The sequence below is a fragment of the Diadema antillarum genome, unplaced genomic scaffold (genome assembly GCF_040938485.1).
Source record: "Diadema antillarum isolate AM-2024a unplaced genomic scaffold, OU_Dant_1.0 seq00002277_RagTag, whole genome shotgun sequence".
In the NCBI taxonomy this organism is placed as follows: domain Eukaryota; kingdom Metazoa; phylum Echinodermata; class Echinoidea; order Diadematoida; family Diadematidae; genus Diadema; species Diadema antillarum.
Genome location: NW_027272902.1, coordinates 280,454 through 301,329, shown reverse-complemented (window position 1 = coordinate 301,329; position 20,876 = coordinate 280,454). Strand labels below are relative to the sequence as shown.

Sequence of the window (20,876 nt, the reverse complement as noted above, 5' to 3'; positions counted from 1 at the left end):
CCCTAAATTCCCTAGATAATCCCTGCCAGTCAGTACATGCATATGTACCAAGTTCCATGAAGATACATTGAACCATTTGCGAGAAAAGTGATATTGCAACATTTTTACCTAACCTTTGACCTTTTGACCTTTGACCTTATGACATGAAACTCTGTTTGGAGAATCGTTATGCAGTAGTACATGTCTACACTAAGTTTCAAGAAAATAACTGCGGGCATTGCATAGATATGGGGGAAATAGCAACATTTTTAGCATTTGACCTTGACCTTTTGACCTTTGACCTCTTGTTAATGTCACTAAAATCTACTCAACTAATTGTCCCATCATACATCATCCTTGGACCAAGTTTGGTGAAAGCTGCTTCATCCAGTTTTGAGTTATCACGTAAACAGATAAATTTTAGGATTTGACCTTGATCTTTGACCTTTGACCTCTGTTTGATTTCACTGAAAAACTGATCACGTAATTGTCCCATCATACATCATCCTCCAACAAAGTTTGGTGAAATTTCCTCCATACAGTCTTGAGTTATCGTGTAAACGGATAAATTTCATGATTTGACCTTGACCTTTGACCTTTGACCTTTAGCCGATTTCACCCAAAATCTAATCAAATCATTGCCCCATCATACTTCATACTTAGACCAAGTTTGGTAAAATTCCAGTAAATATTACTCAAGTTATCGCGTAAACGAAAGCGGACGGACGTACGGACGGACGGACGGACAACCCGAAAACATAATGCCTCCGGCACCACTTCGTGGCGGAGGCATAAAAACAGAGGGGCGTTACAGAACGGCTTGTGCCGAAAGGGTGGGTTGGGTGGTGGCGCTCCGCGTTAATGGGAACACCACCCTTCGTCCAAAGCCCCCCCCCCCCCCCCCCCCCCCCGGTTTTGCCGAAAGGGTGCGTTGGGAGAGTTGGGTCGCGTCGCGTTGACTGGAACCCCACCCTTCGTCCAAAGCCCCCCGGTTTTGCCGAAAGGGTGCGTTGTTACTTTTTCTCATGTAATATTAAAAGACGAGTTTTGAATTTATATTTAACCTTCAAACAACCATTTCAAAGAGGCTGTGTATCGTCCGGATCGGTTTACACTCTATTACCACTTGGTCTATAGCCAGTTGATCTAATAGACTGTTGAATATCAGTTGGTCTAATAACCAGTTGGTCTAGTCATCATTTCGTCCAATTACTGTTTGGTCTAATTGTTATTTGGTTTAATTACTATTTGGTCTACAGTCATTAATCTTGGTCCATTGCCCAGTTGGTCTAGCCTCTGTCTATCATCATTTAGTCTACACCCAATTGTCATTTGGTCTAATAGCCAGCCTCCTGGTCTAATCAGGTACCATTTGGTCCAATCATCGTTTCATCTATATGACCAACTGGGCTATTTTTTTTTTTTTTTTTTTTTTAGGGGGGGCCTTTTTCTACGACTACGGACTACCCTCTGACCTGCATTGAGGGAGAAAACAGATGTTCATACACATGAAGTAAGATTAGGGTAAAGTTTAGGGTCCCTCGCCCCTTCCCCATGGTGCCAGGCCAGCACCCCCAGCAGCTGGACTATAGATAAGTCACTGATTATCCACATGATCCATGCCCTGTATAATGTAAAACAGAAACGGATATTACACCAAATGGATATTGGACCAAATGAACATTGGACGAACTAAATATTAGATCCGGACGATAGCCTCTTTGAAATGGTTGTTTGAAGGTTAAATATAAGTTCAAAACTCGTCTTTTAATAGTACATGAGAAAAAGTACCAACACACCCTTTCGGCAAAACCGGGGGGGGGGGGGGGGGACTTTGGACAAAGGGTGGGGTTCCAGTCAACGCGACGCGACCCAACGCTCCCAACGCACCTTTTCGGCAAAACCGGGGGGGGGGGGAGGCTTTGAACGAAGGGTGGTGTTCCCATTAACGCGACGCGCCACCACCCAACCTACCCTTTCTGCACAAGCCTTACAGAACAACAAACTTGAGTTATTCTTATTATACTTAGCAGTGTGTGGATGAAACAAAAATTCACATTTAAATACGTATAAATTACGGTTCTCACCTTTACAAAATAGAAATAACATTACGCCAATTTGAATGAACATGTTCGGAATTTGACTGCCCATACGCGAAATTGAATGACTGAAATACCGCTTTCCGCCACTGTACTGGCGAATTTGGCTGGCGAGAGCACGTGTCAATTTGAATGACCGTTTTACAAATTCGAAAGGCACATGTGCGAATTTCATTGATCGAAATGCTAAATTGAACGAACAAGTTGCAATTTTGAATGACAGAATGTGCAGTGACGAGGATTTTCGCTAAATTGAACGAATCTTTGATCAAATGGACTGACAAAAGTGCGAAATTGGCCGGGAAAACCTATATTTGTATGCAAATTTCTTTTGCTGTGTGAAAATGCAAAAAAAAAAAAATGAAATGAATTGAAATAATAAATAGAATACATAATGGAAATACCATTTATGACAAGCGAAGTACCAAAACATTGTACTATACATAAATTATCATTTCCACATCGTTGGAGGGAAAATGTCTCCTTTTAGTTGCCAGGAGCACCACTGGCCATGATTCCAATGAAAGACTAAGCAGTCTTTCGAATAAATTGGTTCATTTTGGCAGATTGTGTAAAGTTTTCTACTTTTGTTGGTAAAATAACTTCACAGCTTTGACCGCTAATAATTATTCTTTTCCGTGTTTATCAGCTCGAAAACTAAAATGCATCGGTTTTTTTTTCTCTAGTTGGCGTCTTTTTGTATGCGTCCTAAATCCCAAAATTGTATGTTTCTTTAACATTATCAAACTGTTTACACATCCACTTAAAGGTCCTGTTTACCTTTGGGAGCAGTGATTTAAACAGTTTTCAAGATATCACATTTGATGCATGTACGTGTAGGTCTGTTGTATCACAAAACATCCTACCATATATAATGCTCACAATAAAGCCTAGAATATAAGGAGATATCAGTAATTTTCTCAATGAACCATAACTATAGACGGTTTAGTCAGGAAACGTTTTTGTTATAACTATTGTTCACATTCTGTGTATTTATTATACGGATGCAAATTTTTACAGTGGTTATTTTTATCCCTAACTCACATTTTAGAACTATTTCAAAGCACTAATGCTGGGTTTTTGTTTCATCTGCAAACGGTAAATTATGCCTTTAAATCTATTTCAATAACCCGAAATTCCAAAGAATATAATAATCTCTCTTGGATATGTCTTCACAATGTTTCAAATGATGAATTACAAAATATTCCCAAAAGAGTGTTAAGCGCGTACACACACACGCACAGCGTCAAGAGAACAAAAAAAAAAGTAAAGGCAGACTGTCCCTGCTCAAATTTTAAGAGTTCCAAGACTTTTAAAACGGAGTAGACTTATTTTTAAACAGGGTCATGATGTACATGTATTATGAGAGAAATATATTGGCTACTGTATTTGAATGAATTTTCTCCACTGTTACAATGTGTTTGCTGCCCTCAATCGGCTCGATGGCCGGATCATAATTCCGAAGCTTCCCCAGGCATGCAGTGCCCAGTAAGTGCATGCAGTGAGTGGACGACGACCTGTAAATATGTAGCGCACACCGCACCGGAGGACGGACGCGACGCTGTTGTTCGACGCCGCGGAACTTGCCGCTTGCATGATCTGAATTGCATAAACTATACAGTGTGCTCGAGACTTGTAGAGCTCTCAGTTTCTATTTTGATGAATTGATTGCCAAATAGAATATAGAGTCTAGAGAAGTATGTGTGACTCCGTGTGGACAACATGATATGCCAATTTTGAACGCTGTATTTGGGATATTAGCTTCGAAAGGACCCGCCGACAACGTCTCATCGATCATGTCCAGCTAACACTAGCTCTCCGGGAAAGGCCCATGCAAAGCAAGATCGAGACCAGCCAGGCAAAGACTACGTTAGTCTAGTCAAAGACACATTTGGCGTCGTTAGAAACGGCCGGCTTCGCAAGTGCAAGTCACGTCGGTATGATCGTGTAAATCCTCATCTCATTAGATCACTTGTCATCCGAAAGAGAAATAAACTGTTACGCCCTGAAGCAGAGGTATTCTGGCCATAAATCCACACCTATGTCGGTTTGTTACGTTATCGAATATCTTTTTGAATGCTCCTCCAACTTGCTTCAGCGACAAGATTGACGAGATTGTGCCAAGCCGAAGCAGCAATCTAACGAGAAGGTGTGGTGCGGTGATGGGGGCCGGCACCGGCAGCATGTGCCATGTGGTTCGGTTTGGTTTCTACATCTACTGAATGAATGTCTGGCTTATCGTACTGAGCGAGGTCTCCGTCATCCCCTGTGTTTTCTCTCAGGAACCGGTGCCAAGAGTATGAATAGTCATCGATGCTGCAAGTCTATTGTGAATTGTCTGTACTGTGATCAGCCTGAACGTGAACAGTGCAGACAGTGGAGTGCCCTGTGCTGTGCCATAGCTAGTGCTGCCTAATGGAGTTCTCAGACTTGCCCTAGATCTAATTCCCCTGCAGCTGAAGTTTCTCAATTGTAACTGGAGAGCTGCTAGGTGCTAGACTACTAGAAATCAAGTACTACTGTAGTATTACAGTAAATTTAGACCCTCTAAGTACTATTGCATGCAAGCAGTACAGAAACTGTTTACTTGGAAGTGGGACTTGCAATAACCAACTACATTTTGTAGAATAACAGTGAACACTTCAAAAATACAAGTAAGACAGAAAAGATATGGCTGACGAACTGGAGTACCATGTAACATTCCCAACCAAATTTTCAAATGTTGGGTCTCCTCGAAGTTGTGAAGCTGCAGCAGCTTGTGCGGAGGTTGAACTGACTGAAGGGGGGCTAGAGAAGGAGCCGGTTGTCTTTCTCCTTGGTTGGTATAATGCCGATGACAAGGAACTTGCCAAATACAGTGCCATTTACATGTCTGAAGGCTATGTCACCATCCGATATGTTCTACCAGGTGAATACCTGTTTGAAGGAAAGCTAGGAGGAGTGCACAGCGTTGCAGAGAAAGTACTTGAAGCATTTTTCGATTTGGGATTGGAGGAAAATCCCATCTTCTTTCATCTGTTCAGCAATGGAGGAACATACATTTACCGTGCAGTCACCGAAATTCTGAATGGGCGTGATCCTGGCCAATTTGCAGCGTTAAAAATTGGTGGTGTCATCTTCGACAGTGCTCCATGTCGACCAACATTCTTGTCTGGTTTTAGGGCATTGTCTCTCTTCTCTCCAAGTAGTGCTTCACGTTCCTGGCCAGTTTCCTATGTCATGACTGCTCCCTACTGGGCATGGCTGCTGCTGAAGCACATTGTCCTACCTAGCTACTGGGAGGCAAACAGGCTCATGGATTCCTTCCTCACAGCCATTGCTAGTGACAAAATGGAATGTCCCCAGCTCTTTATCTACTCCAAGAAGGACTGTATTGCATCATGTGCAGACATACAAGAGATTGTGAGGCAGCGCAGAGAGCAAGGTATAGAAGTAAGGGAGGCCTATTGGGAAGACACTGATCATCTTCAACATCTGGCTAATCACCATGACGAGTATGTTGATGCCTGCTTGGATTTGATTTTAGCAGGATTAGATCACTTGGAGCTTGGTAACGAGTAAGATTTACAGACACACAACATGTATAAATCATGTAATTCATATATGATGCTGTTTTTCCATGTGAATTTGATTCTGTTCTGAATTAATCAGCCCTGCAGGGTCTTTCACACTAAGAGGTTTACAATGTATGCCCCTAGATATTAAAGAGAACTGTGTAGGCCTACATGTGTATGTATTGCACACTGTTAATACTGCTTATCATTGTTTTGCTTGTTCAAAGCAAAATCATTCATTGTTGATTATGAGTTTATCAAATGCTGGTACCCTCTTCAACGTGTTATAATGATTCAGCTGTGCTATCTTTGTGTCAAGTGTACCAAATTAAGATACTGTAGAAACAATGTGCTGTTGTTTCCAAAATCTCAGTACAACTGACTCTCATCAAGCAATCAACCATGCTGACATTGTACAAGTGTCTGTACGTGCACCCCTTCTCAAAATCCCCTCAAATGTGTCCATACAGTATCTCTCTCTCTCTCTCTTAATCACTTGATTGATATTCCATATGTAACATTGATTTTTCTTTCATCTTGTAAGCTAAAATTATAACTTCATATTGTATAATTTGTATTCACCAAATCTTCTGATACTGAAACAGGCTATTCAAACTGTATATGCACACAAGACTGTGGTAGACCAGTAAAATACAAAGCATGCTTTTACCCATGACCTCAACTGTGTAAATACTGGTACTCTGTATGTTATGGTGTAAATTGATTGTTCACAAAACTTTTTGAGAGATACTAATTGGAATTTTACATCTTTATGTAGGAAAGTCAAATGCTGATGAAATGTTACAGCATTTTTGGCAATTTAGTATCATTTTACGAGTGAAGAATGAAAACATGAATTCAGTGTTACCACTGATAAAAGAAATAAGGAGTATGCTTCTCTAAGCCATACTGCATGTCTGTGTTTTCCACTGTATTTCAATGAGATAGCATTCCTGACTGCTTAAATTACATGATATGAATCTCATAAATCTAAACCATTCTCTTTTGTGATTTCCTTGAATATTTTACTCAACACAAAAGAAATAGACTGCTTTTTCTTTTTCATTACAGAGCAGTACATGTATGTTTACAGCTATACTTTGATTTAATCTTAAAATGTGTTGAAGAAAATATCATTGCAATACCACACACAATCATATGATTCATGACCCAAATTAGGTATCACCTAAATGTATATTATGTACATGGTGTACATAATGTGTTAACACTCGGATGGGTTTTGTTGTGTATTCATAGTTTCTAAAGCTGTTGATGGCAGATTTGTTTTTGCTGTACTATACTTGTGGAAATATTCTGTGATTGCAAATTTGACCACAATCCTTTGCTGTGTTCAAGACAGAAAAAAAGAAGAAGACTATTTGTACAATATTTCTTGTGTCCATTCCTGTGTATTACAAGAAGTGTCAAGATACAGTGATTTCCACTATGCAAAGGTTTGTAAGTTTCCAGTAATGTTCACTTACAGGTCGGAGTTTCTGTATTGGATACATCTGTATGCTCATGATTGTTACTGTCTACATGATATAAGGACTGGGAAGTAATACCAGTATGTCATATTCATAAGTATGACTTAAAGTGACAATCAATGTCATGTTTAAATTCACCTGATTTCATCATGAAAAGACATCTCAGGTATGCTGTATCATGAGGGTTGCAGTGTGCAGTTTGCATCTACAGTATGTACAATATGTACATGTACTTCCCAGTTGATGTCCTTTAAGGTCAAAAGTAGGAGAAACCTCATCACTCCTTAATCTCACATTACATGATCTGTATTTAGGCTTTCTTTCAACAATACAGTGTATATATAATGATAAGGATGTTTCATTGCCTTACATTCTTCAAAGGATCTTAATAATTGCTGTAACATCACAATGTTATGTTTTCTTTAAATCAGAAAGCATACATACAGTAGAGCATAATAATTGGTACACAAATGTATGGAAATTAGTTCAGTAAATACGTACAAAGTTGTACAACTTAATGCTTTTCTATTTTATTTGGACCACAAACCTATTGCTGGAAAACATTGTTGACATTGACTAGAGTCATCATTACGTGTTTGTTATTACTGTTGTTACTTATGATGGATATTATAAAACTGACCACATGTGTGTCATCAGTGCTTTAAAAGTGCTGTCGCACAGCTGTAAGTACACTCTATGATAGCCTGATATGAGTTGACAAAGGGTGGTACAATCTTAATGAAACCAGGGTAAGTGATGCATAATTGCAGAACATTATTGAGGTACTTCAGTGTGTACTTCAATGTATACAAAAAGATTCTCCATTTACAGATACAATGTACATTGTAATCCATTTAATGAGTGCTGCACATTAATTTTGAAGCCTGTTACAATAAATGCTGTTTCCCTAAAAGTTGAGCAGAGATGGCATGCTTGTAGAAACCTAGTTCTGTTTCTTTTTTATTTATTAGTGGAAAAGTGAGCAAAGAAAATGGGATTAATTTGTTTTTTTTTTGATACTGAGTGAAAGCTCAGCAAAGATTGACCTGAAATTGTGAAAGTGTGCAAGTTGAGAAAGTACCTGCACATATTTTGAGTCAATTATGGAAGAGTCAAGGCAGCTTTTACAGAGTGAATTATTATTTTCCAGTTAAAGTGAATAAAATCTGTGCTGAGAACTTGGTTTTCTGAAGGTATCAAGACGATCTCTATTTTTGCACTACTCAGCAAATGGCTGATGGCTAATTGCTGTGTAGTTGCCCGAAGGTGAACACGCAAGTCCTATTTACGCGCAGCCAAGTTTAGGCCCTGTCATACCTTTCTGGACAAGCTACATGGGCTTGTTGTGTGTATGGATTTTCCAGCATGCAGGATAATTTATGCGGGTGGACAAGGATTTGGGTGAGTTTTGCATGTGTCTTACCTGCTTGACATGTGCTACTTACATTCTACTTGTGTGTATTCCTTGTGACCTGTGTGTCGGACGCATGGGTGGCGCGTGAGGGCTGACAACTCAGTGAAGGAATCCCTGAGAAGGACTTTCCATGTGGCAGAAGTTCTCACAAAATTGCATTATCACCTTGACCGCAGCCAACTCTCAACTACATAACCAGCAGAAAGGCAGTAACTGACCCTCAGCATGCACACAATTTGCTCGTTTGTAGCTTGTTCCATGCCCACAGAATTGACCAGCTACTTGGATATTGGCAGTATCTACATCATTCCTTACCAGTTAAACACCCATATTATGCTCATAAAACACCCGCAGATGACACACGTTTCCTGCGCATAGGCACAAATCCATGGACAACCTACATACATGTACCAGTACTTCAAGAGGGTTAACTGCCTGTGACTTGCGGGGGTTGCGGGCTTCGTACAGTTGTACTGGTGTTCTGCATGGACCTCTGCAGGTAATCCCCTGCGACTCACCTGGAACAAGTTTTGACCATGCTTAAACCTTGGCTGGGTAAATCTGACGTGCATGTGCACCTCCAGACAACTACAGACAAGATAGCTGCTACAGGTACTGTCAGGTGTGGGCTATCTGCAGGAACCTCCAGGCAGCAAAAATTGCTCACTGCAAGTCGCAAACAACCGTCAACGCTTGCCCGGAAAGGTGTGATAGGGCCCTTGAGCATGCTCAAAACTTGTTCTGGATGAGTAGAGGAGGATGCCCGCAGAGGTCCATGCAGAACACCAGTAGGAGGCCTGTAGCACCCGCACCTTGCTGCCCGTAACTAAAGACGGATCAGTCTCAAAGCTCTTACACGCCACCCATACACCTGACAAACAGGTCGCACATGCAAGTAGGAACATAAGTACATGTAGCACGCATCCAGCAGGTAAGACGCATGCAAAACTCACTCAAATGCTTGTCTGCCCGCAGAAAATTATCCAGTGTACTAGAAAATCTCTACATGCAACAAGCCTGGAATGCGTGACAGGGCATTTAATAATAGTGAAACGGATTGGCCACTTTCAGGGGTACGTTAATTGCTTATTAGTAGTGTGGAATCTTATTTTCCCAAGTTGAAGACTCCAGCAATATGACTCTACTTCATGATATACATGTAAATGTACCCCCCTCAAGGCCAGTCTATATTATACATTCATTGACATTGCATTATACAGCAAGCAAATATGTAGTTCACTTGCTTGTATTTTCATGGCAGTTTCATGTCGTACTACACATATCCACCCTGCAAAAGTTTCCACTTTTACAGTACATGTGATTAGTAGCATACTGTCGCACCCTTCCTCGTCATTATGTTGGGATATGACAGGTAGAGAAATTAAATTGTGGAGGGTATTTTAATGTGCATTTGAAGCATTACTGTAAAACCAGAAATGACCGCATGCTTTTTAATTTCACAAATTTTGCGAGAACCAAGATTCATGAAATTAAATGTGCCCCAAAGTTCTTGTCTACACTACGTATATATGCATTGTAATGTCCCACTTGGTAATATTAGTCAATTTAATGACATACATGTAACTAAAAGCTTTCAATTTTTTCATTTCTCTCAATATAACTACTGTACTGTATAGCATAAACTATTTTTTTTTTTCAAAACTAAGTCCAACAAATCAGCAACTTGCAAAAATCTTGCCTTTCCTAAACAGATGCATTGTTTATATACATGTATATTGTATACACACACACACACACACACACACACACATACACCCACCATGTCTTGAGTAATTTATATAGTGCAAACTTCAAGTACAGTGTGTATTTCAGGGGTATCACACATCTGTTTTGACTTTGTTCCCTCCTCGGGTTCATTTTTCCCCCTTCTCTTTCAGTTGTACAATTCTCTGACATGGCAATAACAGACAAGGAACCAGTATGTACAAAAAACAAACCAACATAGTATATTTCCTTCCATGAGTCAAATTCATATGCCAGTAATAAAAAGGTGTGCTTCATATGAAGTGAACACATTGATAGCAATATATTCATGATAAAGTTCTCAATATATATACCATATATTACATGGAATTCAAGAAATAAATGTTTGTGTCAGCACAACATTGTACTATACACACATTCTACACAACATACAGAATGTCTTACACACATTTGCTCACCTTTGCACTTGACAACCTAACAAAACATCATTGATACAAAACTGCAAAAACAAACCACCTGGAAACCTGTTTAACCATTGTAAAATGCATGCACATACGGCAAAAATTACCATACTACAGTTATGTGAAGATAATGAAAAATGGGTCCGCCAGAATTCTCACCGTCTCATATTTTACAGCATCATGTCAATGCATTGCAGTTTAATGTATTGTCCAAATATAAGCAATTCAACCTTACTTATCTGGATATATGTAGACACCATAAATAGCTAGATTTACATTAAAAAGTTGTCGTATTTCCATTGCTTCCTCTTTTGACAGCATGCCAGTGCTGTAAAACACACATCCCACTTTCTGACATGTGACTCATGAAGCCAGTTACATGTAGCTACACACTTAACTATCAACATGCATCCATGACATCTGATCAATACACTGCAGCATTCAAATAGATCACAAGGTGTAAAAAGGAACACAGAGTGCTCCTCCCTCCTTTTCATATCTTGTTACAAACAAAACTTAACTGTCCCCGTATGCACTTGAGACTCGAATTGAGTACACTTTATGCAAGCTACATTGTATACAAAGAGTAACAGGGAAATACATGTATCATCTGAACAACCTACTATCCATCAAAACTGATTTCTATGCTCTTGAAGAAAGGCATGGAAATCGTGTCCTTTGAGGCAGTGTCTTGTAATTCACCACTTACCCAGGTCAATCAAAAACCTTCAGTTTTACAACATTTCATGAGTGTGGGGCTCTTTCCTGCCATTTTCAAGTTATTAACTACAAACATGTACACAGTCAATCTCTCTTTCCCTTCAAGCTCACTCTTTCAAGGTGAAAGTTTATGAAGAAATATTTTATAAATCTTACTAAACTGACAATACTTGAAAGATAATACCAATGCAGGGCAAACTGCATTGCCAAATGAGCTATCATATGGTACTTTTTTCTATACCAGAAGCTATATCCAACATAAAATCCCTACTGACTTCAGGAATTGTAGGCTTTTCTTGTGAGAGTGCTCACATACAATTGTACTTCACATCAGAGCAGGGAAGGTCTTCATTACTTTGGTCTCCAGTGGTGCTTAATACATGTACCATGCACTCAATAAAAGCTGGAAAGAGGCTCATTTTACCAATGCTGAATTATCTACCTCATCCTCCATTATGAAATACAAGAGTGCAATAGTAATAACTGTATCATTTTAGTTTATGTACCATATTACAGATTACCACAGCAGGGTCTAAGACAGCAGTACAGCGATCAGTTACACATCCGTATTATTTTCTCTGTCTGATAGATCACTTTTACACTTATGTGTGTCGACTGAATACTAGTATGAAGGCATGGTATTGGGTATTATGTACTGAAAACATACAGTGGACTCTCGTTACAACGAAGTCCTTTGGACCGGCAGTTATCTTTCATTATATCAAAATTTCGTTTTAATCTAACAAATAAACAATAAAAACACATAGGGAGGAAAATGTTTTGTTATAGCCATGTTTGTTATAACGGGAGTGCACTGTACTACCGGATAGGTTTTGGGTTTAGCATCTCATATGTACCAATGCATTACACACAGTAGAGTAAAGCGATTGCACCTATGAAACCTAAAAAAAAGAAAAAGAAAAAAAAGATGATTTAGAAATGTCGCTATGGCAACTAGTATGCCTCCACCATATGGCATTGTTCTACCCAACAGGTCTAGAGTATGTCTTGACAGTGTGAGATGACAGTTTCACATGATTGAAAAAAAATTGAAATGACATGTTTGTCACAAATGTGTTGTTTTACTTTCCTTTGACTATGTTTCATTTGGACAGATGGCTCAATTGTTTAAGAGAGCCAATATTTGAAATGTGAGCATTTTCATGTGATCTTTGATAATTGCCCTTCACCTTATGACCAAAAATTCTTCAAATAATCACTAAATAGGAACATCCAGTTTTCATTACAATACTTTGAGCTTTTTTTCTTTTTTTTTTACAGAAAAAAACTGTGACATATTAACATGTCCACTTGACTTTTGACCTCATGGTCCAAAGTTTTCCCCACAGAATCATTGTGCAGTTATGCATGTACATACCTAGTTTGATTCTGTTTTATGCATTGAATAATTTCTAAGGTATGGAGAGAAAGTGTCATTTCAGCACTAAATAGTAGAATTTTAGCATTGACCCCATGACCCCAATATTCCCAAGAGAATCATTGTCAGGCAGTACAGGTATAATGTACTAAGTTGCAATGAAAATACCTTTAGCTATTTCCGATATGGAGGAATAAAGTTGAATTTTAGCATTTTCATTTGACCTCTGAGCTTTGACCCCATGGCCGAAAGCTTTTCCAACAAAATCTTTAAGTGCTAATTCCTCTCTACACTAAGTTTCAAGAAAATAACTTCAGGCATTACATATTATATAGATATGGTGGAAATACTGAATTATCAGAATTTGACCTTGAACTTTGACCATGAGCATGTGCCCCCCCCCCCCCCCCCCATACTTGATAGGCACAACTTCGTCACTCATACATACATATGCTAAGTTATATTAGGATGCCTCAAACTGTTTTTAAGTTACGCTGTCCACAAAATTTATTACGGATGGAAAGGCGGACAGACAACCCAAAAACATAATGTCTCTGGCGACACTTTGTGGTGAATGCGTAATAAAAACAGATACAGTGTTTTAGGGTCAAAAGAAACACACACAAGAACAGTTTTCGGTTTAAAGGGATCATATAGTTTTGGTTGAGACCTAATTTCAGGTTTCTCACATTTTTCGGTGAGATAATGAGAAACCTCTTATGAAATATGAAAGAGCATGTAATTCTATGAGGAATTCAACGTTTATTTGATGAAAATTGTTTTTAAATGGCTGAGATATCCAAAAAAAGAGCGATTCTAATAAAGTGTGGGACCCACACTTTATTACGATCGCTTTGTTTTACTTTGTTTTTGGATGTTTCAGTCATTCAAAACCCGATTTTCATCAAATAAACTTTGAATTCCTCTTAAGATGGTATGCTCTGTACTATATCATAAGTGTTTTCTTGGTATCTCACAAAAAGTTAAAAGCCCAATTTTCATCTCCACCAATACTGTACTATCCCTTTAATGCCTACATCTAACCACTCAAACACCCAAGGCAACAAACATGTACCACTGTCCCATAAACATTCATATGTAGCTGACTGCAGGTTAGATAGATGCATACATGAAGGATTTGGGGAAAGATGTGCCATCTAAAGCATTTTCCTTGGCATACCATAGGTGGCAGCATTCGCCTAAAGTTTCACTTGACACTGATCAAAAGATTATAAATTATGGTACTTGTTCCCATAGGGTTAAGCTGAATGAGTGGAAGTGACGTAAAAAAGTAACATCAAACACGCACAATAAAACCAAAAACATTACAATCTTTCCCAGTGTTACTGCTTACAAAATGATAACAAAATCTGATCACTTTAGCCTTTGCTGAGCATAATTTCAAACAAAACAAATAAAAAAAAAATAATGACAGCAAGGACTATACGACAAGTACTATGGATACCAGTAGTAGTTGAAGTAGAAGTAGTAGTGGGTAGTAGTAGTAACAATAATAATATGAACAACAATATGATAATCATGATTACAATAATTACGATAATATAATGCTAATCTTCATCATCATACCAAATACTGTAGATGCCAAATATTTCGCAAGTCTAACTTTTTGCGAATCAGGACTTCCCAACAATTTCACAAGTGGTTAAATTCACAATTGTGGAGTGCAGTGCTGAACAGAGAAATGTAGTCATGCACATTACATTCATGTCGGCAACAGAGTTCATATTTGTGAGTGTGTTTAAACTTGCGAATAGCACAGTCTAACTTGTAAAATACGTGAAAATAAAAACCTCCCAAAAATATTTGGCATATACAGCACATCAGACCAAGATCAATTATTCCACAAATTCTCACAATCTGCAAATGTATGTCTCACTCAAGAAATGAATCCACAAGCCATCAAGTAACAACTGCACAATGTCATCAGTCTTTCTGACTTCATCAAAAATTCACTGAACAAATTTAAATCAGATGTTTCTTTCATCAGCTCGTGAATAGAGACTTATTGGAAACAACCAAAAAGTACTTCTTTCTGCTTTAGCAATTCTTTACGCTTCACACTTGTGCCATAACAAGGAAAGACAACCAGGTCACAATGTATACTTGAAAAAAAAAAAAAGCACTAAAAGCTTACATCAAGAAAATTATGCAATCAACCCAATTAGTACTTTACTACAGCAGCTAAAAATTTAACAGATACATTGGAGGCAATGTTCTCTCCAACTTCTACACAGACACAGGAAGGCTATCATGCAGTCACCAAGGTGGAATAGTGATACATGGTAAAGACCATACAAATGGCTGGTGCAACCATTTGGAGTTATAGGCTGCAGATATCAGTGGTGATTTTTATGGTTAATATTTCCTTGAAGAACATCTGCCATGACGTTTGGTAAAGTTGTACTCATTTGTAGTTGCAAAATTAACTTAACCCTTTATACGTTGCATGCCTAAGCATTTATCCTGGCTTAACTTGCCAAGCTCTTCATCAGCATCAGCAAGCCCACTCAGGTGCAGCAATGTGCAAATCATCAGACAGGAAGACCATAGTGGCACAATAGGGACTAGGGGGATTAGTTAATATCAATCAACAATTAGAGTCAGAACATTTCCAGTGCCAGTGCCAATGCCAATCAGCAAAGAAAGCACTCCAGCTGCAGCATGTGTGCCAATTGTCAAACAAAGCACATTACAGGGCTGCCAACACTGGAAACTTGTTGAGAGTGAGACTCCAATAGGCCAATGCTATAATTTAGGAGTCAAAATGAGTCAGATCAATAGAAATGCATGCAAATGAGATAAAGTTTTGGAGTGAGAAAGGACCAAAATGCGTGAGTCTCACACTCAATGCGTGAGAGTTGGCAGCCCTGACATTAAGGTCAACAGCCTTTTCTTGAATAATGTGAGGCATTGTAAATACGTGTACTACACTCTGGAAATACGGTAATGCTTTATCAGTAGCATTCCCACGGAAAACAGTGCTACACTGAACATTACAACTTGACTATATAGGATGGGTTGCAAGCGTTTGCAGATTTGTGCAGTTTCACATCAGTATGTACACAGACACTTAATTATTTAAAATTCGAATGTTTGGTCATGTTCTCTATACATGAAGTAACCCACAGAAAACTGCAGAGGTTATTTTGACAATCATAAATCTGGGTTAAAGCAGACTTCATGTCAAAGTTGATCATAGAAAGAAACATTAGAGCTCGCCACATCCAGTCATGATATACCTGTGTCATTGGCCAGTCTCATTATAATACACTCTGTCACCAAAGGCTGAATGGTGAAATCTAGCATACACATTAAAAAACAATAAACAAGACTCCAACTTACTGACTATTCTCTTGTCTGAGGCCTAACCCCTACATATTGTACCTCTGATACTTCCCTAAGACTTGCACTAAACACACATCGTCGCTGGGGCGACAAGACCTCTTATCTGAAATTTTGGTGAAAATGACTTTTTTTGATTAATGGTTAGATTATCAGGTAAATGTTGTCCTGTCCAAATCCTAGCTGTCTTACCCCAAAAATGAAGCCACCACAGCATGTAAAAGGAAAGGCTCTCCCATTTGATACAGTGCTTTGGCTGCCATGATTTTCTGCTCTCCTGAACATTTGTCATTTTGTAGATACGAGGTCTTGTCGCTCAAGCGACGATACAGATTACTGTAAAAGTGGAAATTTTCGCGGTGTTGAAATTTTCGCGCATTTCGCGCCACCTGAAACTAGCACGAAAATAAAGGCACGCGAATATTTTTGCTTCCCATATGTTCCAGTAGTTGATGCCTTGATTCCGCGGGATTAAAAACACGCGAAACTCTTCTTACCCCGCCGAGTGCGAAAAATTAGTCGCGCGAAAATATCCACTTTTACAGTATACCTTTTGCAAAATTCAGCTGTCAAATAAATATCGCAAATAAAAACTAGTTGAACATCCTCTATCATCAGCAAAAAGTTTGAGTATTTCCCAAATGAGCATTAACAAATGTGGGATGAACGGCAAGCACAGGTAATAAATGGGGGCTTGCTTTATGCCTTTTTCCAAACAATGATACATGCTACTCAGACTCGGCATTCAAATCTGAGTCAAAAATTATGAAGCAAGGACATTGGACTAAGAGTCACATAGTACATAGCCATGTGAGTACAGTGGACTCCCGTTACAATGAAGTCCTTGGGACCGGTATTTTTTTTTCATTATATCGACATTTCGCTATAACCGAACAAATAAACAAAAAAAAAAAAACCAAGAGACCAAGGGGTCACGCGCTCACCTGAGTATCGCAAGTTCACCTTCCATGCATTCTTGCAGACTCTTACCTGAGAACATTGGAAACTTACGGTGGGGGTAGCTTTGAGAGCTGGGGGCATGGTGTCCATTTACATATTCGATCACACTGATAAAAATACCTGCCAAGTACACTGTACTTTATAGAATGTTGGATTATGCAGCTTGGGGAAAAAAAAGACTTAAAGCCCTATCACTTTTGATTAGAACTAGAGAAAAATATTATCGAATATTCATTAATTTAGCAGGTTTGGAACCCCTGGGGCCCCCAAGGAAAGCATGGTGCCCATTCAAACACTTTGAGATCTTATCCCCATGGGAATGCTACTTGCCAAGTTTGATGAAAATCCATGATGTTGTTTTCAGCAAGAAGATGAAAATTTAGGATCGCATTTGGACCCCCCCCCCCTCCATCCCATTCCGCTTCCTTGGGTCCCAAAGGGGGGGGGGGGGGGGAGGGCAACCCTGATTCTCCCATGAACAAACTCGAAACAACAGTCATCAATATATACTGACTCATTGTATTAACTTAACTCAATCACTTCTGGTTCTGAGAAAATCTGTAAAGATTCCTTACAGGAGGGGGGGGGGGGGGGTGGGGTGGGACCCCTGGGGCCCCCAGGTTGGGCATGGTGCCCATTTGATAGAATTGAGATTCTATCCCCCTAGGGATGCTACCTGCCAAGTTTGGTGAAAGTTTGTGATAGAGTTTTCAAGAAAAGATGAAAATTTACAATTCCGGTCCAAATTTAGGCCCCCTGGGGCCCCCCCAGGTGGGGCATGGTGCCCATTTGATGGGAATGAGATTCTTTCCCCCTAGGGATGCTACCAGCCAACTTTGGTGAAAATTCATAATGGCATTTTCAAGAAAAAGATGAAAATGTACAATTTGGGCCCCATTAAGGACCCCTCCCCACCCCCCTCCCCTGGGTCCCATGGGGGGCACTGCTGATTCCACCATGAACAAACTTGAAACTACTGTCATCAATATACTAATTCATAGTACTACCTTAGCTCTATCACTTCTGGTTCTAGAGAAGAAGATTTTTTAAGATTCCTTAATTTTGGGGGGTTTGGGCCCCTCTGGGGGGCCCCCAGGTGGGGTATGGTGCCCACTGGAACAAATTGAGATCCTATCCCCCTAGGGATGCTACCTGTAAAGTTTGGTGAAAATCGGACAAGGGGTTCTCAAGAAGAAGATGAAAATGTAAAAAGTTTACGCACAACGGACGACGGATGACGGACACCGGATGAAGAGCGATGGCAATAGCTCACTTGAGCCCTCCGCTCAGGTGAGCTAAAAAACCCCGTAGAGAGGATAATGTTCTGGCCTCAAGTTTTATTTCGTTGTAACTGGAATTTCGTTACAACAGTGCTCATCATAATGGGAGTGCACTGTACACATCATACATAAATTTTGCACATTGCATCAATGTAGCAGAATGACAACAAAGTCTTGAAATGCCATCCAAAAACACAACCCTTCCCGGATAAATTTTTGTGTCCACATAATAAATACACAAATAGTTCAAATACTGAGAGAGTAGGTAAAGTGCTAAATGTGTCTCTAAAAGCATCTTAAATCAGTCCCGTGATATCTCCTATTAGGTACACATTCATTGAAAAGAATAAGCCCATCACAATTACTGCATATCAATGACACAAGGAACAACTAATCCTCCTTTATACTTATCAAGAACACTTAATCATGTCAACATAGCCAGCACTAGGGGAGTATATCAGGCAAATAAGAGTCATACAAAACATGTGTAGCAAAACTGTCATTAAAAATTTACATTCATCATAAAACACAAGATAAATAATCTATTGGTCTTACTCATTTTTATATACACATTTTTGACAGTGAGCATGTACATGTATTTATAAGTTACAACGTTCAACTGACCTCTTCAGGTAATATCATTCTTTAAACTACAGAATTCAAAATCTGTTTTCCAGTGAGAAAAAAAAACAAAACATTGTATAAATATGCAAAATCTATTACTAAATACCACAAATTACGTTGTTCATAAAACATGAAAGCAGTAAATATGAGCTTTGGCAAGACAACACAAGAGACCAAGGGGGTCTAGCGCTCATCTGAGTAAAGTTCACCTTCCACACATTTTTGCAGACTTTTACCTATAAAGAAGAACATTTTGGGGCAGTTGGGAGGGCATGGTGTCTACTTGTACATTCTATCACACTGGCAATAATAACTATCAATTTTGAAAAAATCTGACCATGTGTTTTCAAAAAGAATATCAAAATAAGAAAAATGACCTCAAATTTGGTCCCAGCCCCAAGGGGGCCACAACTGGATAAGCCATAAAAAACTTGGTAGAACACTTACCAATGTATACACTCACACCATTCTTTTTTTTAAATATATATATGTATCATTATTCTTAAATTTGGGGTTTTGAGGAAACCGTATGACCAAATACATATTCTATCACCAGCCAAGTTTATGTGAAAATTTAAACACGTATCTTTAAAGTGAAAATGGAAGCGTGAAAATTGGCCCTTAATTTGGTACTCCAAGAGGGCCAGCCCTGGTTCTGTCATAAACAAACTTGAAAGTACACTCATTTTGATATCTATTTTAATAGCATAAACTACCTCTTTCAATTCCAGTTTTAGAGAAGAAGATTATAAAAATTCCTCAATTTGGGGGCATTAGGACCCCCTTGGGGCCCTGGGTAGGGTGGGGGTGGGGGTGGGTACATTGTGCCCAGTTAAACAAATTGAGATCACATCACCTTAGGGTTGCTACTGTTATGTTTGGTGAAAATCTGTCATGAGGTCTTCAAGAAGCTGTAAATGTAAAATGTTCACACACGACACAAGGCGGACGGCAGATGATGAACGATAGCGACAGCTCACTTGAGCCTTTGGCTCAGGTGAGCTTAAAAGATTTGCTTAAAAAGAATGAAAGTCTATTTTAATTTTTTCCAGGATAATGTCAATGTTTTTTTATTAATGGTTTTGTTCAAAGATTATAAGGATTCTGGTGGGGGGGGGGGGGGGGATGGGAAGGAGAAGTGGTGTATTCAAATGACAAAGCAGACATCTTCCATAAAAATATCTCTTTGATTACAGCTGGATGAGCAGTGATATGGTAAGATATCTTTTGGTCCTAGACCCATGTACTCCTTTGTACACACATAAACAAAAACTTTATATTAAGATTTTAATACCAGTACCTTAATCAAGATACATTTGTAAATATGGAAGGTAAATCATAATGACTATGACAAGTGACATGTAATCACAACTACACAGGATGGTGATTGTATCTGGATGTTGAGTGTGGACATTTCTGACAGATGCACAACATTGAGGTTAAACAGAGTATTTTCTATCAAATATTTATGGTGAGAAAAAAAAATCCCCATAAGAACAAAAGTAGGATCTCTTGCAAATGTAATGTACTCTAAATATGTGTTATTTTCATGAAAGAGATATTGCTATGGTCTATCAATATCTTTCTCTCTCACATAAAGCTTTTCTCTGAGCATCAACTATGTACTTCACAGTATTCATACATGAATACCCATGTATACAGCAAAACCTTTAACATAAAGTTTCCATCACTCGCACTTTCCTAGATGTGCCAACTAAATGCTTCACATTCTTAGGGATAGGCAGGCTTGTTAAAAACAAAGTCCTCCCATACAATACTCTTCTGACTTAACACAAACATCATTCTCTCCAGAAATGATGCCTGACAAGAAT

At 39.0% G+C, this 20,876-nt stretch overlaps 1 protein-coding gene across 1 annotated transcript; it reads left to right on the top strand.

Moving 5' to 3' along the window:
- Positions 1–4,738: 4,738 nt before the first annotated feature.
- Positions 4,739–5,787, top strand: LOC139714447 (transmembrane protein 53-like). The gene has a single exon (XM_071626153.1). The coding sequence runs from the start codon at positions 4,749–4,751 to the stop codon at positions 5,637–5,639; it is 891 nt and encodes a 296-aa protein (XP_071482254.1). The 5' UTR covers positions 4,739–4,748; the 3' UTR covers positions 5,640–5,787.
- The last annotated feature ends 15,089 nt before the right edge of the window (positions 5,788–20,876 follow it).

What these genes read in the sequence shown, in the direction of transcription:
- LOC139714447 (XM_071626153.1), top strand. Translation starts at nt 4,749, where the DNA reads ATGGCTGACGAACTGGAGTACCATGTAACATTCCCAACCAAATTTTCA.